This window comes from Artibeus jamaicensis, unplaced genomic scaffold (genome assembly GCF_021234435.1).
Source record: "Artibeus jamaicensis isolate MK-2021 breed Jamaican fruit bat unplaced genomic scaffold, CSHL_Jam_final scaffold_2172, whole genome shotgun sequence".
NCBI classification, from domain to species: domain Eukaryota; kingdom Metazoa; phylum Chordata; class Mammalia; order Chiroptera; family Phyllostomidae; genus Artibeus; species Artibeus jamaicensis.
The window spans coordinates 1,385,469-1,410,862 of NW_026522031.1; the positions used below are offsets into that span (position 1 = coordinate 1,385,469).

The 25,394-nt window shown below is 47.1% G+C and overlaps 1 protein-coding gene and 1 non-coding gene across 2 annotated transcripts in view; both read left to right on the top strand.

The window, feature by feature from the left end:
- Nucleotides 1-216: 216 nt before the first annotated feature.
- The window catches only part of TBXAS1 (thromboxane A synthase 1), a 139,558-nt gene continuing 114,380 nt past the window's right edge, over nucleotides 217-25,394 (top strand). The window contains exon 1 of the mRNA XM_053656614.1: nucleotides 217-479. Coding sequence (XP_053512589.1) covers nucleotides 391-479 — 89 coding nt within the window. The 5' untranslated portion in view covers nucleotides 217-390. The remainder of the gene's footprint in view (nucleotides 480-25,394) is intronic.
- Nucleotides 21,538-21,668, top strand: LOC119044646 (small nucleolar RNA SNORA51). The gene has a single exon (XR_005081654.2). It is a non-coding gene; the product is annotated as a small nucleolar RNA SNORA51 (small nucleolar RNA).

A 25,394-nucleotide genomic window follows, 5' to 3' on the forward strand; every position in this document is an offset into this window, starting at 1 on the left:
TCTTCCCTCACATCTTCATTTCATTATAAATTCATATATTTCTGTAATGATCACTTGTCAGAATCGAAATCCATGGTTGAACCATTTTGTTTCTCAGCCAACAAGGGGCCCGCCGGGCTTCCCAGGGAAGTTAACGTAAATGTTTACTGCTAGTGCAGTCATCAAGAAAATAAAGTTGCTGATTCACTGCCTCACACAGAAACCCTTTGTTTTCCCTCCTCTTCCTTCCTCTTTACAAGCAGACACTCTGAGAAAGAGCACACTTTGGGGACCCACTTGGTGTGATGTTCTCTTGGTTGCCTCTTCCTTCCGCCACCTGCAGCACCTGGTGTCTGTGACTGAGAGTCCTCTCTCCTCTGAAGGACACCCCAGGAGGGTCCCTGAGGGACAATGGAAGCCTTGGGGTTTCTCAAAGTGGAAGTCAGCGGCCCCATGCTGACGGTGGCCCTGTCTGTGGTCTTCGTGGCCCTCCTGAAATGGTAAGTTGCAGATGGCACGTCCCAGAGACTGTGATGTTGTCAGAAGTGGCAGCCCCGGAGCCTTGCTGGAGCCAGGTGGGGGACGTGGGAGTGTGTTTTTCCTTTTTTCTAATCTAGAGGGAGTTGAGTATTAACACAGCTTCAGAATGAAAAGCAAACAGTCAGGTTAATCTTTTGCTAAAATGCATGAGATTGAGGTGTCGGGAAGGGCTGGGGATTCAGTGACTGAGAGCGTTACGTGTAATTAAGTTGGAGAGGGATGGAAAAAGAACTGAACTGGAAAGGTTCGGGGAGAAGTATGTCCTTGCACGCTGCCCTGTCTTCTCACCTCGTGTGTCTCAGATCCTGTCCGAATGTGGGATTTACGGCAGAATCAGCCTTCTGGTTCACATTACATTAAAAATACAAAGGACAGCACGGCTCCGTAGCATGGGGAGCTACTTTGCAGGAAGTCACTGAGAGGGATTTCTGCAGGTTGAACGACAAAGTGGTGGAATTGATTTCTTTGTTTTCTAACACTATCTGATAAAAGGGAATGGACTCCTACCAACACACCTTGTGAGAGCATGCAGGACTCACAGTCTCAGACCCTGAAAGGATCTCAGATCTGAACTGGGAGTGGCTCCCTGTGATACTGTTAAGTCAGCAGGTTTTCCGAGGTCTGGCTCCATCGAAGGCCCCACCATAGGCAACTTCCATGCATATTCACCTTGTTGATTAAACTTATTAGAGCTCCGCAACCATAAGTGCCTGGATTTAGGTGGCTCTGGTGTTCGAGGGGAAGGTGGGAAAAATAATAAGGAACTCAAGTTTGAACAGAATTTCAATCTATGTTTCCGGTAGTAGGAAAAGCCTCCTCCGGATTAATAACTGGGAAAGCCACTTTGAAAAGCATCAAGCATTATGCAAATGTGAGATATTATTCTTTCGGAATTTGCATAGCTGAAAATGAAATTTGCGTCTGACATTCTGTGATGATGGAATTGTCAAACCTGGCTCTGAACCTGGCTCTGAAAGGCAGCGGCTGTCCCAGGGCTGTGTGGCTTTTTTAACTGGTGTAATTATCTTTTGAACTTCCCTATCGCACAATGTAGCTGATCTTTGAGAAGGGCCACACGCAAATGGTAGCCCTTCCCACCAGCTTTCCCTGCTCAGCACCACACACCACACAGGGCCTGACAGGTGGGAAGGTGCTTACTTAGTACACAGCAGCCACTCTAAGGAACTATCACCCATGTCACCTAAATGCAGAGGAAAATAAGCCTCTGGTGCTTTAGGTATATTTTAAATTTCTTATCAATATTCATTTCTCCTCCGTAGCTATGCCGAGACTCTGGGTTCTCAAAGCCTGTCCCACCTGCGTCCCCCAGGTGGTCTGGCAGCATCCACGTTTCTATCACACACTTCTCTACATGTTTGCTTCTGTCTTTCTAGTGTCTTTTTCGTTTCTGTGTTCTTACTCCCAGCTCAGTGCCTGGCAGAGAGTCTGGCCCTGATAAATGTTCGGTCAACCAATGAGCCAATCGCATCCATTGATGTGGCTCTGGTCATGGACAGGGCCATGTGTCCTGGCCGATAAGCTGCTGTTACTGGGTGTTTATAATCAGTGCAGATCAGAGAGTCACGAACAATAACACCCCCCCTCTCGGCCAGGCAGCTGTGAATTTGTAATGTGTTCCTGGGGCCACATTAATAACCCAGGTCAAAGACACAGAGATTAGATAAAAGCATGAAGCCGAGGTGGTAAATAGGAAGTGACAGTTGACTTCCACCTGTTATCACGAAAATATTTATTGATCTGTTCACGGTGCCAGGCATGGAGCGCGGCCCTGGGACAAGGTCAGGAAACAGGAAGTCTGGATCAGATGCCCGTGGCGGGGGAAACATGAGGGTTCAAGGGTAAGCTCAAGGTTTCGAGAGAATATTCCAGAAGGAGAAGAGCAACGGGAGGGAGTGGCCGTGGCCGTGGCTCTGGTGCCCTTGGGTCTTGTCCCTTGATTCAGCTCAAGGAACGGCCTCTGGGCTGTGGACCCTCCTCCTCCAGGCAGGACTAAGTAGCCACTGAGCGTCAGACACCGGCTTCACCGAAGTGGGGCCTTCCTGCTCTTTTTCTCAAGAGGGGACATGTGAGAGAGACATGCTCCGTGAAAGCCGTGAGGAGAAACTGTGGAGGGTGGCAGGTCCCGAACACATTTAAACTCCTTCGTCTCTCCTTTAAGAGTAAGAGCCGCCATTGGGCCAGGTAAGATCGCAATGGAACACCTCAACTCTGAGGAGATAAAATTGGGAGGGACACCAGGGTGGTTTCCTGCCTCTTCGACCAGCCGGTGAGCTCCTTCAGGCTAGGGGTGAGGTCTATGGCATTACAATTCTGGAAACATCTGTGGCCCAATGTTCTTCTAGCATTTGGTTTCATGAGGATCAGTTAAGTTGGAGAGGGATGCGCATTTGATCAGCCGGCATCCAAAATGTAGAGTTTGGCTCCTGCATTCTGCAGTGGCCATATCTCCCTGCGCCGCCCCCCCCCCCACCGGACTCCCCAGCATCCTGTGCTGTTCACAGTTCTCTGCAGGGTCACATCGCTGCAGGTGCCTTTGCCCCGGCAGGGCCCATGCTTGGAGGGCCGCCCTCCGCTCTGCTCTCCAAGGCTAAGCTCAGGGCACCGCCTCAGGGAAGCGTTTCCTGCGGTTGTACGCAAAGGCACGTACAAGCCCCCAGTCAGTGAGGCAGTTCTCATGTCCCTCGCCCCCTCTCTTTCTCCCACAGTGCCTGGCACATGCTTGGCACCTAATAAACTTTGGCTGATGGCTCATTCCAGCCTCTAATCTCTGCTGGTGTTTGTCTTGCTGGTTCTTCTCTTAGTCTTTACTAAGAGAAGACTAAAGCACAAATCTTTGGACCACGCTAACCAACCCCTTTCTGGAAAGCCTACTGTATTCTCATTTTGGACCCGCTTGGTGACCACTTCTCTAATTGCTGCGGGTGGACCGTCCCTGCTCACCCTGTACAGCCACAGTCTGGGCATGTACTTAACCAATAAACACGTCTTAACTGCTAAGTACACTTTGATGGTTTTCCCAAAATGGCACCTGATGCGACTTTTTTCCCTGACGATTATCCAAGTTGGCAGTTAAGAGACAGAGCCAGTGTGAGTTGGGGTATGAGGAGGTCGGAGCTGGGGTGCAGAATATATTAGCTAGAAGTACAAGAAGCGCAGCAAATGTGATTAACGCGTGTGAGGAAACCATTTAAAGTTTCTGTATAAAATTGCCTGAAATTCTCACTCCTGGAAGAGATTTGTCCTATAAGAAATAAGTTGTACAAATTGAATATTGCTAGAGGCATCGTTAACTTCTCATGCACTTAAACCTTTGAGCATACCCAAGAACTGGCAGGTGGATTCCTAGCAGAAAGATTTCTTTATCCTCTAAGAAAGAGCATAAGGAAATAACCCAAATATTAATAATGTTCCTTTTTTAGGGGTGGGATTATAAGTAATTTTTATTTCTTCTCTTAGTCTTTTGGCATCTTCCATATGCCTTTAATGGATATGAGATGCTGATCAAAAAAGTGAAAGAAACTTGAGCAAAAAGAGTAGGAAATTGCTTCTCTCTAGTAGTGCAGAGAACAGCTTTGGGCACAGAGGTTTGGGGACTGTATTCTCACTATTTCTACCAGGAGGGTCAAATGCACAGGGGAGTTTGTAGTAGTGGGGGAGTATCTTGGTTGATGAGACAGTGGGAAAGGTAAACGGAAGCTATTCCATTAAGTAGCCGAACAGTTAAAACAAGTGTATATGAGCTCGTGGTAGAGGCTGGGGAAGTGGAAGGGCTTCTAGCAGCATTTAAGCTTCAGGATCCTGAGACTCAGAGGGGCCAACCAAATAGGCATTAAAGCAGGAATCAGGCTGACACAGGATTCTGACTGAGTCTTGTTCTGAGACCAGGTTGAAGTAAAACGTGATTGGGAGTTATTAAGACTTCAGACTATAATGGAGAAGTCTATCTATCACCGTACCTGAAAGTTTCTTTCTCAGAGAGCTTGCATCACACGTGGGAAGCACCAGACACAAATCAGTAAATGTGACTCACCACATTAACACACTAAAGTATAAACATCACATGATTACCTCAATAGGTGCAGGCAAAGCATCTGACAAAACTTTAACTTCCTTTCATGGTTAAAAACCCTCCACCAATTAGGCATAGAAGAAATGAGTGTATCTCGACATAATTAAAGGCCCTACATGACCAGCCCATGGCTCACGTCACACTAAACAGTGAAAAGCTGAAAGCTTCTCTGCAAAGATCAGGAACAAGACAAGGATGCCCACTCTCACCACCTGTGTTTAACATAATGCTGGAAGTCCTAGTCAGAGCAATTGAGCAAGAAAAGGAAATAACAGGGCTTCAAATTGGAAAGGCAGAAGTAAAACTGTCTCTGTTTGCAGGTCACATGGCCATGTGTAAGCCTCTGTGATCCTAAAGACTCCACAGAAAAACGGTTAGAGCCAATTAACAAATTCAGTACAATGGCGGGCTACAGAATCAACGTGTAAAAGTCAGTTGCATTTCTACATACATACACCAGACTCTCTGGAAAAGAAATAAAGAAAACAATCACGTTCACAGTTGCATCAAAAAGCATAAAATAGAGGTAAAAGATCTGTATGCTACAAATGATGCCTTTGATGAAGAAGACACAAACAGAAAGAGATCCTGTGTTCATGAGTCAGAACTGACATTGTTAAAATGCCCATACTACCCAAAAGCATTTACAGATTCAATGCAATTCCCATCAAAATGCCAATGTTATTTCCACAGAAATTAAAAAAAACATCCTAAAAGTTGCATGGAATCAGAAGAGACCCTGAATAGCTGAAGCGACCCTCAGAAGAACACAACCGAAAGCACATCCTGATTTCAAATTCCGGTGCAAAGCTATAGTGGTTGAGAGTCTGACATCGAAATCATATAGATCCATGGAACAGAATAAAGCACTTAGAAGTAAACCCATGGATATATAGTCAATTCATTTTTGACCAAAGAAAGCCAAGAATACACAAAGGGGAAGGGAACTCTCTTCAATAAATAATGCCGAGAAAAGTGAGTACACACAAGCGGAAGAATGAAATCGAATCCTTATCTTTTGCCATCCACACAAATGAACTTGAAATGGATTAAAGACTTCAATGTAAGGCCTGAAACTGTAAGACTCCTAAAAGAAAACATAGGGGAAAAGCCCCTTGACCGTGGCCTTGGCCCTGAAATGTTCTCTAGTAAAGAAATCTGTTTCACTTCACTCACCTTGGGTGCTTCCTAAGCTTATTTAACTAAGGAATGCCACACAGGGCCACTGTGAGAGGGACAATCAAGACCATCTGGGACAGTCCCTTGGTCAGACGTGTCAGCAGCCAGGCAGCTGCATAGCTGGTGGAACTGGAGGGGCTGCTGGACAGAGGAACCAACCAGGAAAATTATCCCTTTGCAAGCTCGCAGGCTCCAGGTTGATGATGTCGATGATGCGGTTCAGAATGCACAGGGTACAGAGTCTAGAAGACAAAGCAGGGCCCATGTGGGGGGCTGGCTTCAATTCAACATCAAGGTGAATGAATAGCCACAGCTGTCCAGCTGTGGCCTTGGGAGGTGTGAGTGCCCCTCTGTGTCCATCAGGAATGCTGCCGAAGCGCTTCCCAGGTTGTGTGGGCAGCCGACACGGATGCCCACCAAGGACCTTTGTGACCTAGGCTGCAGACTATTTCATCTGTTGATGCTCCCACGCGGGTGGATTGTGCTGAACCTAGGCGCTGCTGCTGAAAGCAAGTCAGACAAAATACACATGATCCCCTAGCAACTGTCCCCCCTCTGCCTGACCCCCTACATCTCCTCAGTGGCACTTCCTTTGGCACCGAGAGCGTCCCAGGAGCCTGGAAATACACCCACAAAGCAGCTTTTAGGGGCCTCACTGTAGTTTTGTGCACGATCCTTGCTTCTCTTCTCTCTGTCCCAGTCCCTTGTGCACCAGTCAGAGGTGACTTTGGAAAGCAGGAGGGCCTTGGGCTGGGGCTTGAAACTCAGGGAAGAACTGACTTAGAAGAGAGCGGAGGGAGATGGTCTCAGGTGGAGAAGCACCACAGGGCGAAGGCAACATCGGGGTTTGTAACATTTGGTGGAACACAACATTAAGACTGTGATTAATGAGCACATTTTAGAAATACATGTTAAAGACCACAGATAATTCCCAGTGTCTCAGGATCTCCGGCGAAGGAGGCAGGCTGCCTCCCTTTTTTATTTTTTTGTACGTTTGTCTCGGCTGTGATGGGCACTTTGGTTTAATAACTCGGTGATGAGCTTGGAGATAAAATTGAGCCTGCTTATGAAAACTAGGTCTGTGCTTCCTCGAGGACCATTTCCACAGAATATTATTTTTTTGTTTCCTCCCTTTTAAATCGTCATACACAATATCCCTAGCCTTCCCCTCACTTTATTGATTTTCCAGAACAAGAGTACGAGGTGTGACTATAAAGTAACGTGACTGATTATTCTAGGATAAGCACCAGAACTTACACGGCTAAATGCATTCTATGACCTGCAGAGGCATGTCCCTGATTGGCTGAACCCACAATGCAGGGGCACCACTCTCAAGAAACATGCCCTTAGCCCTTTTCTTTGGGAATGGTCCTCAGTGTCTAGATGTAGCCTCCCGACAGCCCTCTGGGCAGCAAATCACCATCTTTGTGGTGAATGGAGTCATTTTTAAAAACAGCCCCCATTGCGCAAAGAGGCGATTAGGATAGGGTGCTATTATCAGTCCAGAACAAAATGGTGTTATCAAACAATAAGACGTTGTTATTTACTCAGAGATTCTGGAAGCCTGGGAATTTTGTTGAAGGGCCACACTTATTAGGCAGATGGTCATTCTCATTTTGTTTTCATTTGTTTGTTTAAATATATGTTTTAATCCTCACCTGAGGATATGTTTATTGATTTTTAGAGAGAGAGGAAAGGACAGAGAGAGAGAGAAACACTGATGTGAGAAACATCGATTGGTTGCCTCCCGTATGCACCTTGACCTGGGATCCAACCCACAGCTATTTTGGTACGTGGGCCGATGCTCCATTCAACTGGGCCACCAGGCCAGGGTTGTTCATTTGTTTGAAAGAAAACAATAGCCATAGACTTACTACTTACGGTCATACTTTTTCTGATTTGGTAAGGAACTGAAGCTTCTGGTAGATTTACTCATTGGGCAGAGATGAAAGAAGAATTTCGTTTATCCTATAAACATAGCAAATCATCAGATTTATGCTGGTGCCTCACTGAGCTGCTTGAGTAAGTGTTTGGTACAGCATTCTCCCAGGCAGGCAATGGCTCTTCCGGAAACAGAGCTGTTGGATGAGACCTTCCCTCCACCCCTGAATTCCGTAACAACCATGTGCCACGGAGGGTAAGTGTCTGATCTTTGGGAACTCCGGCAGCGTTGCAGAAACTGGTCTCTGATCTGACTACAACAGTCAAGTGCATCTGAACATGGAGATGAGGCTTTGGGGAGAGAAGGGACAGGGGACAGGGTTCACACTGCCAGGGATTGGAACTTCAACTTTTTTTTTTATTGTTCAAGTACAGTTGTCTCCATTTCCCCCCACCACCACTTCCCTCCACGACCCCCACCTCCTACCTCCTACCCCCAGTCCTACCCCCCTTTGGCTTTGTCCATGAGTCCTTTATATATGTTTCTTGATGACCCCTTCTTCTCCTTCTTCCCTTTTTATCTCCTCCTCCCTCCCCTCTAGTTACTGTCAGTTGGTTCTTAGTTTCAACGTCTCTGGTTTTATTTTGCTTGCTTGTTTGTTGTGTTGATTAGGTTCCACTTATAGGTGAGATCATAGGGTATCTGTCTTTCACCGCCTGGCTTATTTCACTTAGCATAATGCTTTCCAGTTCCATCCATGCTGTCACGAAAGGTACGAGCTCCTTCTTTCTTTCTGCTGCATGGTATTCCATTGTGTAAGTGTACCATAGTTTTTTGAAAAATACATTTGCCAATGATTCCTCAGACAAGGGTTTGCTCTCCAAAATATATAAAGAACTCACACAACTCCACTACAGGAAGTCAAATAATCCAATTAAAAAAATGGGAACTTCAATTTTTAAGAGCCGACTCAGACCTGGTTTGCCAGAAATATTGATGTTGCACAACTTCCTGGGGGGCGGGGCAGGAGAGGGTGTCAAGTGGGTGAGGGGATCTCCAGAGCCAGGGACTCGGTTGTCCCTGGCTTCCTCACAGAGGCTGGCCCTGAGCCACACACTGCAGGGCCGTCCTAAACCAGCATGTGTCCCTGCAAAGGTGTGCTTGTTAGGTTTCCCATGGGCACAAAGCCATTCACGAACATAGTCCCAGAAAGAGGGCACCTTTTTTTTTTTAACTCTCAAAGGTATATGGAAAAATGGTGTCAGAAAATGGTTGGGAAGCAAGGCCAACCTCTATAAGTAGTGGCTTCACCAAATTCCTGTTTTCCAAGCACTACACCCAGATACCCGGGAAGGGCCAGAGCTCCGCACCCAAACCAGCTGCTGCCTCCCCACTGGGAGCTGAAAGGTGCCTCAAATCCTCCCTCCCACCTGCGCACAGCACGCTCCTGCTTCCCAGCACACTCTGCACACCACAGTCCCTGCTGCCTGAACGCCCATCCCCTCTACTGAACTCAGTGCTACCCATCCTTCCAATCCTTGTCCAGTGTTGCTCTTCTGGGTGGTCTTCTTAACCCCACCAGCCCTCAGTGACCCTGCCCCCTTTGAACTCCAGTAGCTCTTTCGGTTTCTATGGCTTATCTTGGCACTTACTATATTATTTTATGGGGTCTGCATATGTTCTCTCTTCCTAGCCTGACTCTAAGCCCCTGAGGCCAGAGGCTGGATCTTAAGCCAATGAATGCCTGTGCATAGTAGCTGCTCAATAAATGTTAATGATCATAATTATGCCTCAGGAAACTGAGACAGCGGCCCTGCTTCCAATGATCACTGTTATGTGTGCACGCACATATGCACACACACGGGAAAGGGTGGAGTCGGTTTCCCTCTGACTTGTACCCTGGTGGCGCCGTGTTCTGGGCACCCAGCAGGATCCCTTGCATGTGGCTCATTGAAAGAGTAAACAAGTTACTTCTTCCTTCACACACTCACTGAATGCTGAAGGTTTTCTAGGCTGTGTGCTGGTAACACCTCCTTCAGGTGCAGTGGGTACTGTTCCCATGAATTTGGATAAAGGGATTGTCACTCCGATGCCCAAGGAGGGGATGGGGCAGAACGCAGCACACAGCCATGTGGAAGATGTGCTGTATGGGAAAATGCAGAGTACTCGGGGTCTGAGGAGAGTGTCCTGACCACAGTGTGGGGGGATGGGATGCAGCCAACCCTCAGAGAGGTTGCAAAGGGCAAGCACTTCCTCCTCCACTGTTCTGTTGAACACCGGTCCCCACAGTTTAAAGCGATGCTATCTGGCTCTTCACCACTGTCCACTGTTCTTACCATTTCCCCACAGGCCCCAAGTTCTGTTGTCCAAACAACAACGGTATCATTAAGCAATGACTAACTTATTTTTCCCATTGTAATTATTCAAAGACGAGACGATAGAAGCTCTGCCAGTGAGAACAGCTGATCAATGCCATAGCCAGCATTAGTGTACCAAGTTATAATTCCACTCCAAAGCAAAGAAGCTTGACATTTTAGTTAACCTGCACAATCTTAGTGTCAATAAATGCACAATTTACAGTAGGCTCTTTGAAATGTTGAAAATATCTCAGGTGCCCTCCTCCTACCTACATAGATCAATAGGCACCTGGGAACCTCGAGCTGTGAGCATCCTAAAGCCACCGGTTACACACTGATGGGTTTGAACTCTACCTGTATGAAGAGAGTGAGTGACCAAAGCTGGCCACATCGTCTTGTGACAAAAGGGATTACTGTGGGAGGTAACGAGGAAGGTCTCAGGTCTCACCTCCCATTTGCCCTTCAGCTATGTGGTGGGGGTTTTCCTCCATTCTCCATGAAGACTCTTTCCAGGGTCACCAATCAGTCCCTAGTTCCTAAATGGAATTCATTTTAGTGCTTTGTGATATATTTTTAAAATCCTCACCCAAAGATTTGCTCATTGATTTTAGAGAGAGAGGAAGGGAGAGAGAGAGAAACATTGATGTAAGAGAAACATTGATCAGTTGCCCGCCACACACACCCTGTCAGGGGACTGAACTCACTACCTAGGTATGTGCTCTGACTCTGGATCAAACCTGTATGGAAGGACTTTCCAACCAACTGAACCACCCTACCAGGGCAGTGCTTTGCCATATTTGACTCTAGTGTTACTGTTGGGTATATTCCAGAGTCCTCAGGTGTGTAAAGGTAGGAAAAATTGTTCAGCACCTTGATTCTTATCCAATGGTCTCATATTAAAAATAAGAAATGAAGGTCCAGAGAAGCAAAGTGAGTTGACCTGTATTAGTCAGCTATTGGTGTCATAACGCTGTGTAACAAACCATCCCAAACTCACTGGTAAACAACAACATCCATTTTTCTCACAGTCTGTGAGTAGCTCTGCTTCAGGCTGTGAGTGGGGTTCTGATCCATTCCACAGGTTATTTGTAAGGAGTCCAGGCTAAAGAGGATACTTCTGGAAAGCTTTACTTTAGATCAATCACAGGAATGCAAGAAACACAAGAGAAATGAGCAATGTCTCTTAAAGTCTCAGCCTGAAAGTGGCTTGATGCCACTTCTGTCCTTCTTCCTTTGATTAAGGCAGGTCTCAGGCTCAAGCCTAACATTAATGGGGGTATAGTGGGGAAGGAGACTCCACCCACTGTAGTGGGAGGTACTTCAAACCTAGAGAACAGAGGGTGGTGATGTTGGATGTAAATACAAGGAAGACATGAAGAGTTGGGGGGTGATGATTCAATTCGCCATATACCCCAAGATCACACATCTGGATTCGGATCTCGGGCAAAGCAGAAGGAGGCCATGAGTGAAAAGAGAAGATGAAACAAAAACACAATAAAAACGAACCACAAACAAAACTTGAAGCCAGTGGACATTTGGATTTTTGTTGTAAATGAAAAAAAAATCAATGATCTCTGAATAAAGTACAGACATTGCTGGAGAAATCACCAGCTGAGATGCTGCTGTGGTGGTTCTTGTTGGGTCTTAGGAACCAGCACTTATAATGCTAAATGCAAGGGTACGAGCTCAGTGTAGTGGCTTAGCTCAGACCTGGGCAGAGCCTGGGGATGTCCCCAAAATTTCTAGCTAAGGAAGCATTGGCAATGGAGGTCAGGGGGGCTGACTTGTGATGAGGCTACCACAGTCTCTGAGAAGTGCTAATACTGAATCAGGGGCTGGGATGGGGGAGGGAGAAGAAGCCTCCACAGGAAGGGCCCCAGCTCCCATCTGGAAAAGCAGGATTGAGGGGAAGAATTTCTGAGGCCCAGGAGACCAGAGGAGCCTTTGGAATTCTGGAAATAGCCTGAATGCAGAAAGTGTGGTGTGTTCACCCTCTCCTGAAATGCAACAACCAGGGGGCTCCCTCACAGATTGTGAGCTATATTGTTTAAGACGAATTGTTCTATACTCCACAGTAAATTTATGGATGCTGCTGTGCCAAGAAATAGCTGTGGATGAAAAGATAAATAGCCCCAGAATTCTTTTAAATATTCCCATGGGGGCTAAAGCCCTACTGGGTTATTAAAGAGAAAATCTGTTTTAGGATTATGTCTTGCCCTTGCAGAAACTGCCCCTTGGGGCTGGCTGGAAGAAGAAAGGGTGAAACCCGGTATCACAAGGCCTGCCACACAGAGTGAATTTAACTTGGGCTTTCAAATATAAAGGGTGACTTTTCTCTCCCTTCCATGTTCCCCAGCACATGAATTTGCACCCTCTCCTTATCGGTGGACATGAACAGGAAGGTGCTCTCGTAATGTGAAATCAGCCACAAAATTTCATTTCCCCTTTCCCTACATAAACTGTGTGCTGACTAAAGCAACTAGAATACAGCTTAGTTAGCCTAATAATAATAGCTAGCCAAGAAAAATCCCGCCCAAAACCCAACAGACAAAAGGCAAAAACAAAGCACAACAGTCAGAGCGAGCCAGAAAAGAAATCGTTTTTGAAATTGCGTCTCCTTTCCCTAGGGTTATTTTCTTTTCATCTCACCTCCTCTTAGGCAGTGGGGGAGACCCGTCCCTACCAACACTCCCACCCAGATGACTCTCTTCAGGGCTGCTGACAGCTCTGATGGCATGTTTACCGGGTTGGGTAGCGTTCCCTACCTGCGCCCACCAAGATTCAGGTCCACTCAGCACCTCAGAATGTGCCTTCTTTGGGAATAGGGTCTTCGTGGATACAACCAAGTTAAGATGAGTTCGTACTGGATGAGAGTGGTCTGCAATCCATGACTGATGTCCTTCTAAGAAGAGGGAAGGCTGGACGCAGAGATACACTGAGTGAAGATGCTTTGAAGACGGGGATTCGGGGAGAACGCCACGTGGAGATGGAGATGGGGGATGCGGCTGCAAGCCAGGAACACCAAGGCCGGCCAGCAACCATTGGAAGCCAGGGAGAGTGAGGAAGGATCTTCTCAGAGCCTCAGACAGACAGAGAAAGAGAGAGAGAGAGAGAGAGCAGGGCCCTGTCCACACCCTGATTTTAGACTTCTGGCCTCCACAACTATGAGGATCAATTTCTGCTCCTGTAAGCCCCCAGTCTGCTCCAGCAGCCCCAGGACACAACCACAGTCTCCTTCCCTTCCTGGGCCTTGCTGAGCCAGGACAGACCCATCAGAGGCCTGACTAGAGGCTCAGCTCCTTGGATCAGGCAGGTCCCCGAGTCTCAGTTTTCTCATCTAGATAACAGACATGCCGAAGCGGTCAACGGAGATTAGAAGCCACAATATCCTTAATGTGTTGGTATGATGCCTGACCCGAAGCAAGTGCGTAGTAGATGTTAGTTAGTATTAGCCACATGGTTTCCCGAAGGCTGTACATTCACTTTTCACCCAAGTTTGAAGTTTCCCAGATTTTACTTTTCCGGTAAAGCCGAGTAGATCCTATCTGTTCTCCCAGTGATGGATGGCGGCATCTGGCACGGTGCCTGGCACCAAGCAGGAACTGAGTACGTCTTTATGGAATGAAAAATGGCACAGCTACATCTTGTTTCAATACCTCATTTTAGGAGGAAGCAGCACAGAGACTTTGCAAGGCTTAGAAACCAGCTCGAAAAACCCAAGGTGAAACTCCACAGGAGCGACGTACTTTAATTAGATTGGTTCACACTGGGGCATAGGCCTTGTGGTAGCCGGCCTCCAAGATGTCCCCTAAATGACCCCTGTGCCCTGGTATTCACATCCTTGCATAGTCCCCTCCCCCACTGGACCAGGGTCAGTCAGGTGACCAGTAGAATACAGCAGAGGTGACAGTATATCACTTCCAAGGTTAGGCTATAAATGGCTGAGACTTTTATAACCTAATCTTGGGCTCTCTCCCTTGGATTGCTTGCTTAGAGAGGAAGCCACCTGGCTTGCTGAGTAGCCCTACAGAGAGGTGCGCATAGTGAGGTCTGCCAACTCTTACATAAGTGGGCACGGAAGCGGATCTTCAGGCTCTGGCAAGTCTTAGATCGTTGACTGCAACCTCATGGGAGACCCTGAGCTCAAACAACCCAGCTAGTCTGTCCCCAGATTCTTGACCCTTGGAAACTGTGCACGATCATATAATAAATGCTTGTTGTTCTAAGCCACTTGGTTTTAGAGTAATTTGTAATGTAACAATAAATAACACAGGTGACAAGAGAGGAGCGTCCAGGACAAGCCAGGACTAGGACAAGGAATTACGATCATATGATGGTTTATATGGTTCAGGAGGCAGGCGAGAAGCCAACACCCAATGGGTCAACTATGGGGAAGGCCAGGCAGGTTCCGTGTCCTTGCACATCCAGTCCGGAGCCCAGGGTGGTGACAGCCAGAACCAACTGCACCGATGAGCAAAGAGCCCTAAGACTCCTAGTGATCTGAGACTGGAGCTATTGCCTTTTGACCTTGTTTTGGGTCAAAACCAGTTGGACCTACACATCCAGTTGGACCTACAGTTGACTGCTGTAGCTAAGAGATGATCAAAGGCCGATGAGTGAACTTGGCAAGAATCAGGTCCACACAGAGATCTGAGGATTACAGCAACCAAAAAGATGCAATGGTATGACAAATATTTTTGAATTACTCACAATCATCTTTTGTTGTTTTGGCTGCCTAAGTTCTTTAAGTCATCTGCCAGGCTGGGAGACAGAATTGGGTTTCCCAGGCCTGTTCCAGGCTATTGGGCAGGTCACCATGCAATACAAAGATGGAGATATCGGCTGGGTTTATGGAGACATAATCAAATCCAACTGGCAAATATTTTTTGAATACCTAGTAGGTTAGATACAGAGGAACTCAGAATCATTCTGTACATCCATTACAAGTACCCCAGGCCCCTGCACACCCACCCTGGACACTAAGAGATACATCAACTCAAAGAAACAGCCCCTCAACATGGGTCAGGTCTTCACTTTAAATTTGCCTGTCCTTGTTTCAAATGGACTCATTGGCTAATCTGACCAATTGATTGGATCCCAGGGGATAATGGAGTCCTCTGAAGGGCATCTGCCTTTTCAGCCCACAGAAGTGAGTGGAGCAGGGCTTTCTGCACTGCCTGCCTTGCGGGAAGCTTTGGTTCCAGGCCATTTGCTGCTCTGCAAAAGTCAAATGAGACACAGGACAGGCGCTAACGAACAGCACAGACTCCAGAACCAGACAGCCTAGGCTCCCATGTCAGCTCTGCTACTTATTTGCTGTGTGACCTTGGGTGACTTACTTCATCTCTCTGAGCCTCTGGTTCCCCACCTGCAAAACGAAGGTGATCATGATGTGGAGTGTGGGGAGGAGTAAATGAGTTAACAAGCATAAAGCACCTACAGCAGCTCCTGGCCCCCGGAAAACATTCAGTAACTGTTTGATATTATTATGAAGGACACAGAGGCATGATAATGGCAGATCATTCAGTCCCTACTTGGTGCCAGGCACTGCGCCCTCTCGGGGCTCAAATTGTCATTGGGGTTCACCCAAGGCAGATGTCGCCTTCACAACAACATCTTAAGGGTTCTTTAAGGACTTCATAAAAACAAAAGGATTAACTACTGATGACTAAGCCCACATAATGGAAACAGACCCGGGTCCAGTACATAATGAACTTAGGCAGGATTATATTTGTAGGAACAAGTTGCCAAGTTCTCCTGTTCTTTGTCCGCAGTCCCTCTGCATTAGGGAACTGGTGGCCAAGGAAACGTCTCCATAGGCCTAGGACAGTCTGGGTGGGCCCCTGGAGAAATCAGAATGAGGACTTGCCAGGTGGAGAAAGAGGGCGGACACACCAGCAGGGAAAAGCGTGCTCTGGGACCAGGGATGAAGTGAACAGGCAACTGAGGTGTGAGATTTAAGGGGGCACTTCCACTCAGGGTCAAACAAGAGCAGGGTCTACACCTGCACATCCCTGAGAGAGAGTGCTTCCTTAAATCTTGTACCCTCAATGCTTCACTTGCCTCACCTTAGTGCTGGTCTGGAGAACAGAACAGTTTAAAAAGCCTGGAAGGGGGAAATGAGCTGGCATACCCGGAATGTCCAAGGCCTGCCAGATTGCTGGAGTCTAAAGGCAGAGTACAGAGACCACTCGCAGTCAGGCCGGGGCCAGATCACCAAAGGCCCTGTGGCCCAAATCAAGGAGTTTCCTGTTTGGTCTGATAAAGTGACAGGGAGCCGATGAAGAATACTGAAGTGGCCACAGCGTGGACAGATGTGCACATTAGTAGATGGCGGATGGATGGGGGGAGACCTGGAGGCTGGAGGCCCATTCAGGGTGCTGCTGTAGAGCCGCACCCAAGGGTGAGACAATGGTGGCCTGACATGGGGTGGCGCCAGTCCGAAGGAAGGAAAGAACCCACTTGAGATGTTCTGAAAGCAGAACTGACAGTCCTCGGGGGTTGACTGCGGACAAGGATTGGTGGAAAACGTAGCGCTGAGGTTTCTAATTGGTGACCAGTTTAGAAGCCATGGGAATCACGGGGTAAAATTGGTATGTGAAAGCCTGTTGTCAGGGCCTCCCTGAGCCCAAGGGAACCCCCCATTTCCCTGTTTGTTTTCCATGGGATACACCCTCTGGGGGCCGGCATGCGTCTCACTCACCCTTTGGAGGGTACCTATGGTCTGTCACCAAGCTGACCTGAGTGGCTCCCAGACCCCATCCCCTCGTCCCACTCACTGGCTTCCATGTAGCCCTACAGTTGTCAAAGTCCTTTTGAAGGTGGCTGTGCAGCTGGAATCAGACAAACCTCCCATCTGGACTCAGAAGGTCCCACAGCTCTGACTTGGCCCCCATGACCTTGGTGGGGGTCTGCAGAGGGATTGGAAGGCGGGTGCAGGCTGGCCTGGGGCTCTGGGAAGGGGGGGCGGGGGTGAAGGAGAGGGAAGGGGAATGAGGGCCTGCTGGGAAACTGAACGCTGGAGCAGCCTGGGGCAGAGCCTTGTGAGACATGATTAGAGATCGGAGTCAGCCAGAGAGCGAGCGGGAGGGTGGCCAGGGCTCTGGGGTGCAGCCCAGAAATACTAAAGAGGTTATACTGGGGGCAGAGGGAGGTGGCCAGTGGCTCCCCAGTGGCCTCGCCTGGAACAGGGGGAGTGCTGAGGCTGCAGGGTGGCCTTTGGGGACATACTCTGGGCCTAACTTCCTCTGACCCAGGCACAGCCATGCACACCAATCAACCTTGTAGTCGGCTGAAGTCCCCAGGTCCTTTTCTATGAGCTTCGGTGAAGCAGGGTCTCTCCTCCCTGCACTTGAGAAGTTTGGAACATACCTGCTCAGCACGCATTCCCCCACCTTCTCGTAAAGATAAAGCAGATGAAAAAGCAAGCCTGAGCTCTTTGAAACGTTAATTAAAGGCACCACAGTTTTCTTATTTAACTGAGGGTTGCTACCTCATTTGGGATTATTAGCAAAGCAAGCCGGCCTTTGTTGTGCTTGACAAAGTGATTAATTCAGACCCTAGGTGAATTTTGGCTTTCTCAACATCTTTTTGATGTGCTAAGATTCCCCAGTGAGGACAAACACCATCAATTACTTAAACAAGCCATTATCTTGAGAGCACAATTATCAGGGAGGCCGGGTCTACTAATTGGCAGGCGGAGAGACAGAGATGAACTCTGGCTCTGGCCCGGACCTTGCCTATCTCCGGGAGCTTGAGCCCTTCCATTGTCTCCTGGCAATGCTTCTGCTGCTGTGGGGCCGCCTAGTTATTTCCCTGCCTCTGCAGAAATGCATCTTGGGTGACTTGTATCTAGAACCCAGAAGCTGTCCATGGCTCTCCGAAGACAGCATCACTCTGGTGGGCAGAGCCACAGAGCTCAGCGTCATGGGGAAGAGGAAGAGGTGAGCCCACAGAAGCAAAATCCTTACTTGAGAGGCATTAGCAAGAAATTCTTTGGATAAAGGACACATGGACAACAGCTAAGGGGGGCGGAAATGGGAGGGAGGTGGGGAGTATGGGGGGGTGGGCTGGGATGGGAGTAAAAGACAGAAAACTGTACTTGAAAAATAATTAAATTAAAAAAAAAAAAAGAAATTCTTTGGCTGGCTGTTTTCCCCTCTCCAAATTCCCCAACTCCCGGACAAACAGTCCGAGACTGGGACACTGGGGGATGTCACACCGCGTCTGGACTTAAACCCCCTGATGCAGAAGGAATTCGAGGTCCAGATCCAAGAGGCCACTTTCGCTTTTAAATCAATAAACATATGAAAGTACATTTAAATATATTCACATTTAAATTTACAAATTAAAATATATTATAATATATTCACATTTGAATATATTTTATTTAAAAACGTTTATTATGTATATATTTTTAAGTGCACTAAGCCGGCACTGTGTACCCATCTTCCCCTCCACCCCACCTTGTCCTAGTAAAGAGGTTTTGGGGAGATTTCAGGCTGTATTTATATATGTCACTGGTTTTTCAAGTGGTGGGTAGGGAAGCTTAGCCTAGTTAAATTCAGTCAAATACTTAAAAAGAATCCAGGAGTGTTTCATGAATCTCAGTCACTTAACTGGGTTTGTGACATAATTCAACTTTTAGGTTTAAAATAGGAAGAGGAGTGGCCTGTGCGTTCACACTGAGAAACTACTCTGCTCTACCCTCCTCCCTCTTCTCCACTAATTCTCACTGGCACACAAGGGCCAGCCCGCTCCCAGCATTCTTCCGTGAGCAGCCGTGTGACTGCGTGGCACAGAACTGAGGGCCGAGGGCCGAGGTGGAGCCTGGCTCCTGGTCTCATTCCAAGTGCCCGGACTTCTTAACCATGCACGCCAACACCACGCCTTCTGCTGCCCTTCATCCTAGAAGGTATCATTTGGTTTTCCCGGGGTGGGACGGCATTGAAAAGCACACTCGGCTTAAGGCAGACACAGTGCTTCCTCCCACATGAATACCCCACCCCCACCCCAGTGCCTCCTGGACCACCAGCACCTTGTGTATCATGCCAACTTCAACATCTCTGTCCTCACTTTAATGGTTTTCTGGAGACTGATCCCCCTTCGGAGGGCCCTGTTTTTTGAAAGCTGGCTTTGGGAGGAAATAATTAGCATGAGGACCACTTGCCATTCTTTCCAGGCTCTACAAATACCGTCCAATAGTTAAACAGAAGTGCTCTTAAGTGATCAAAATGCAAAGTGTGTATTTCAACGGGCACGTCCTCTGACACGTGATGCTTCTTGGCTGCAAGGACCGTAAAGTAAATGCTGAATTGATTGCTTGTCATTAGCTGTTGAATGTCTGTCTGGCCCACTAGGCTTGCGCCACGTCCCTGCAGCATCCCTGGTGCCCAGCACCGTGCCTGGCATCTGGGAGATGGACAGTGAATATGTGCTGTCCCAGTGAGTCTCTTCATCTGTTGCATGTCCATGAACTTGAACCCGAAGAGTAATAAAGGAGTTCGGTATTAGGATATCTCCCTCTCGTGTGGGTGAAGTGCTGTCGTGGTTTGGAAAAAATCCAATGTCAGCTACAGACCAGCTCTCTTAGTTCTGAGAGAGGAAGCACAAGACAATAGATTCATCTGATCTGCTTCTCCACATGTATGTTGAAAAGGAACGCGGTTTCCTCCTTCTCTGACCATGGTGTTAAGCTATCAGCCGAGTCGGAGACCTGGTCAGAGTGCATGCTAAAATATGGCCATTCGGATCATCCTTGGCCTAGGGACCATCTGTAGCAGGTGTTATCAATTTTAGAGGGTTCATGGCCTTTTAAAATTTTCCATTGTCAAGTATTTATTTTTACCCTGAGTTTTTATTGATGGAAATGGTAATGGTTTTCATTTGTGGTCAAGATATAACGTTTGCTTTTAAAATAAATGCATCTATGTTTATTCAATGGAAATTGGAAGTAAAATAGCACAAGCGATTTGCAGATAACAGCAAAGGCTGTAGAGATGCTATATGAATGACTGAATCGAGAAGAGTAATATCTTGAAATCGATCGAGATTTATTGACTCAACCAGATCTCTGCTGCCCTGAAAAGCTGGGGTAAAAACGGAGATGCGTTTTCACTCTCTGCACTGTAATGGCCATCAGCTGGGTGACATCCTTATTTTTTCATTGTAGAATTCTCTTTAGAATAGTTATCTGTTGGCCATTTAGATGGTGGGGCCACCAGAGCCCAGTTCGGTGGTGCCCATGGCGGGTGACAAGTCATTCAAGCTCTGGGCCTGTCTCCTTCCCACCCTCCAGCGGCTGTGCCGCCCAGTTCTCCCTAAACCAGAAGCTCCGACAGTGTCCATCCCAGACACTTCACCTTTACTGACACATACACCAGAACTCCAAATAAAACCAGGATCCACACACAGTATCAGCTGGTATGGTGGCTAGATCGTGGCCCCCAAAGATGTCCAGGTCCCAATCCCTGGAACCTGTAGAATGCCACTTCCTATGGCGAAAGGGACTGTGAGGAGGGGATTGAGGATCTTGAGCAGGGGAAAGTGCCCTGGGTTACCTGGGTGGGACCTACATGTCCTCACAAAGGTCCTTAGGAGAGGGACTTGGGAGGAAATGGTCAAGAAGATGATGTGCTGACCAGGACAGAGATTGGAGTGATGTGGACAGAAGCCATGGGAATAAAAAATCAATAATTCCCTGGATGCTCCAGAAGGAGCATCCCTACCTGATACCTCAACTAAGGGCTAGTGAGTCTGATTTTGAACTTCTGGCTTCCAGAACCAGAAGATAATAAACTGTGTCACTTTAAGCCATTAAGTTTGTGTTTATTTATTACAACAGCCACAGGAAACTAAATACAGTTGGGAAAGATTCATTTACTTAAAAGAATTCCTCCACTTTTGGGTAGGATTCACCATATTGATCTTTTATGTAAAGTACCTACAAAGGAGTCGATGAACAAATTTCAAAATCTATTTAAGTTTCTGAATAGCCATTCATGTGGTCGAAGAACAAAATGTGGTATCATGAAGTAGCCCCAAGAAATACAGAGAAACGTCTTCCTCCTTTTGTGGACCCCAGATGCCATTTTCCACTGAAAGGAACCAGGACTCCCCGGGAAAATTGCTGGTCCAGGTTTGGGGCAGGAAATGAGCAAGACAAACCTAGAACATCTTGTCATTTAAGAAAGTAAGGAAGCTGTTCTGTCCAAAGTTCTCAGGAACAAAGTTATATGCACTCAATCACCCAAAGGTGGGATAATCTGACAAATAAAATGATCACTGCACTAGAGCAAAACATTATACTTAAATCCATGAATTCATCATGATACAAAAATGTGTTACCATTTTAAGATGTTACAGGATCCATTCTTTAGTTTAACACATATTCAGAAGTTTTCTATTAGAATACAACAGACACTGAAAGTATTACATTTCAAAATACATGCGATGCAGCTAAAGGAGGAAGATTTTAGCTTTAAACGCATTTATCAAAAAATAAAATTATAGGCCTCCCGGTGCTTACCACAGGCTGTGTTCTTACACCGCCTGTACAGAAGGAGGAGTCAGAGTAAACCCACCCCATATACACCTCAGCTCAGGCCCTTTGCCTGGTCTGTATTGTGAATGGGGGACATGGAGTAATAAAAAAAAAAGTTTAAAAAAAGTTTTAAAAAGTAAAAAAAAAATTATATTGAAAAGATGTGAGCTAAATTGTTAGAAAGATAAAAAGAAACAGCAAGCAAAGAGTAAATCCAAAGAAAATAGGAGGAAAATTAAAATAGAAATATAATAATAAATTACAGGAATAGCAAAAAAATAGGCGTGATTGACAAAAGCAAAAGCTGATGCTTTGAAAAGACTAATGACATAGACAAAATTACGGCAAGCCTAATCAAGACAAACTTCTCTAAGCAAACCTAGAAATAAAAGGAAATGTCCTCAACCCAACCAAGAATATCTTTTAAAAATCTATAGCAAGATCTCACACATAAGTTGACACATTCGACACATTCCTATAGAGTCAAGAATACAAAAAGGATGCTTTCTTTTACTGCTTCTTTAAAATATTGTACTAGAGGTCCAAGCCAATGGAAAAAGAAAAGAAGAAATGAGACAAAGGATTAGAAAGAGAACAAATAATACTTGCACAACATATCATTGACAGCATAAGAAATCAAAGAGATTCCTTGTGTAAACCAGCAAGAAAGTTTACAAGGGTCACCCATTACAAGACTGGCATAAAAAAACAATTAGCGTTCCCAGACATGCGCAGTACCAATCCACCAGATGTACGCCAGATGACGTCCAGCCAGATGGCAAGTGAGAGCAAGGGCTTGAGGGGGTGGGCCACAGGAGAGCGCACGCAACCAGCGTGAGGACGCTAAGACGGGGAGATGGCAGCGCTAAAACGGCAACTGCGCATGCGTCACATAAGAACTCTGTATCCGAGGAACCCCTTGCCTTGATGCGCAGTTGAAGCAATTTCTGTACTGACAGTTTCTCTAGCTGTAGTTGTGAAGACAAAAGGGGGCAAGGAAGAAGGAAATAGGCTTTGAAGTCAGCTAGTAAGGCTGTAGTTAGGTATTTTCGAAATGCAAACTGTTCAGACTCCATCTGCTTAACTCCTCTCCCTGCCCAGCCAGGTGTTTGGGGTCAGCTTGCAGTCACCTACCAATGACTGCCTATATTCCAACTAGTTCATTAATCGATGGGCGTGGCATAACTCTGCCTGCCACCTACATGCACCGTAGTGGAAATGAGCAGGGGGAAAAAGGAATCATTTCAAAGTTGGGAAATATGTTTGAAATTGGAGAAAGAGGGATGACAAAAAAGTTCTCTCTCTAGTAATGAAAGAAATGCAGACATGCAGGTGCATGGTGTGTCTCTGAAATTAGGGAGAAATTTTAGGAGGATGTTTGGTGTGATGGGTGCGCTGACAGTGACACTGGCTGGGACAAACGTCCTGGAAAGCACTTTGGCATGAGTGTCAGTCTGTAAAACCAGTGACTTGTGGCAAGTTTATTGTAGTAGCATAACCAGTGAGTGAGAACACTGAGGACACCCTGCACATTAAACAAGAAGTATTAGGCCCAGCGGCAAACACAAGAAAAAAAAATAGTTAGTAAATTATATGTCCACAAGAGGAGCGTCATACTGCCATAAAAACTGCCCGACGTGGCCCCAGTGTTTTACGAAGTCACTGGCAAAGCCTCTGATGGTTGTGCGTGTTGTGAGTCTAGGGGAACCACGTGAAAACAAATTTCTTCCCCAAGGAGCAGGGCAACTAGGTTACACAGCATTCTGGGGCTTCGCCTGTTCCTGGAGCATCGTGGTTTTTCATCCCTGGAGAAGTATTATTTGCCCAAGAAATCTCTCACCATTTCAAAAACATCAGTAGCCTCTGAGCTTTCCAGAAGCAGCGCACCACCTCTGAATTCTCTGATAGGGGTGGGGAGGATGATGAATGAATCAAGGAGCTGGCTGTTTCCAGATGCGCAGAAGAGAAAATCCAATTCCTCTCTGACTGCTGGAAAGTCTTGGAGGGCAGGTTCTCATTTGATTATGTTCTTCGTTTGCTCCAAACCTCAATCAGTTTGACCATCTCTTTAATACATGATTCATGAAAACATCCCCCAATTTATTACAAGGGGCTTCTTTGGCTCAACAGTGGGCTGACCACTCTCTCTTTTTAAAAAAAAAAAAAAAAAGCCACGTGCAAATCTGGCTGATCTCGTGCACCATCTACTGGGGACCTGGCCCTCAACTCAGACATGCGCCCTGACTAGGAATTGAACTGGCAACCCTTTGGTTTATAGACCTGCACTCAATCCATTGAGCTACACCGTCTAGGGCTGGGCTGGCCACTCTTGTTGAATGTGCCGAGAAAGGGCTTTGTCTGGCCCTAGCCGGGCGGTTCAGTTGGTTGAAGCACCATCCTGCACACCAAACGGTTGCAGGTTCCATTACTGGTCATGATGTGTGTGGAAGGCAACAAATCAATGTTTTGCTTTCCTCTCTCCTTTTCTCTCCCCTCCTCTCTTCTCTCCCTCCCTCCCTTCCTCTCTCGAATAAATAAATCTTCGGGTTAGGATTTTTTTAAAAAGCGGCTTTGCCTTGGGGAAAATAACATATCGGGAAACTTCTGGGCTTTGAAAATTGAATCTTGTTTTGACAACGACCCATGATGCGCACTGTATTTTGAGAACGGACAGCGCAAGTGCACGCTGGCATTACAGGACTTGTGTCTGGCAGCAGTGGGTGACTGACCGTGTTAGTTGTCAGAGACCAAAGGCGGCGGGTGCTATTCCTGAAGCTACAATGCACACTTTCCCTCGTCATTTTCCAGCTTAAGTGTCCGTCCTGTGAGCAGTGGTACAAGCCCACCTGCGTGACTGGGTGGGGTGTGTTTGCATTCACCACATCCAGGGGAAGCTGTCCCAGAGATCCCAGTGTGGCTGTGCATTACCTGCTTTCCACAGCAGCATCCTCGGCCACCTGCACTTCTTCCAGGGCACAGGAATTAATGGCACATTTTGCTGTACAAGGGCAAATTTCTCTCACAACGATAATTTTGAAAGTACCAGGAGGACTTTTTTTTTTAATTCTCTTTCATTGGCTCTCTGAAACTCATTTGTGGATATTCCTGGTCTATCTGTTTTCTAGGGCTTCCGTAACACCACACCACGAACTGAGCTTACAGCGCCAGACTTTGTGATCTCTCCGTTCTGAGAGTTTGAGAAGTTCTAGAAATCCAGGCGGGCACGGGCCATGCTCCCTCTGAAACCCGCAGGGGAGACTCCTTGCCCACCTCCTCCAAGCCTCTCGTGGTTTGCTGCTGATCTTTAGTATTGCCTGGCTTGCAGCGGCCGAGTTCCAGCCTCTGCCTCTGCCTCTGGACACACGGCATTGTCCCTGTGTCCCCATTCACATGGCTGCCCTCTTACAAGGACACCAGTCCAAATGCACTAGGGGTCCACTCCACTTTAGTATGACCTCATTTGAACTGATCACGTTTGCAAACACCCCATCTCCAAATCAGGTCTCGTGCTGAGGGACGGGGAGTGAGGACTTGGACTTCTTTGGAGTGACACAGTTCAACTTTTAACTAGGGGTCCATAGGTTCTGGGTTGGGACCCTGTTGAGAGAGACAGAGAAGACCCTGGGACCAGGAAATGTGAAACAAGGGTGCAGAGAAGGGAGTTAGAGGGAGACAAACGAACCCGCCTGGCGATTCTGCTCAGAAGTCCGGTGGCAGTGACCCCTCCCTGGTGACCTGGGTGCACGGACTCTCGTTAAGGATGCAACATTGGGCAACTCCTACCCCCAGACACTCAGGGTCTGCACTTGAGTCCAGGCTGCAACG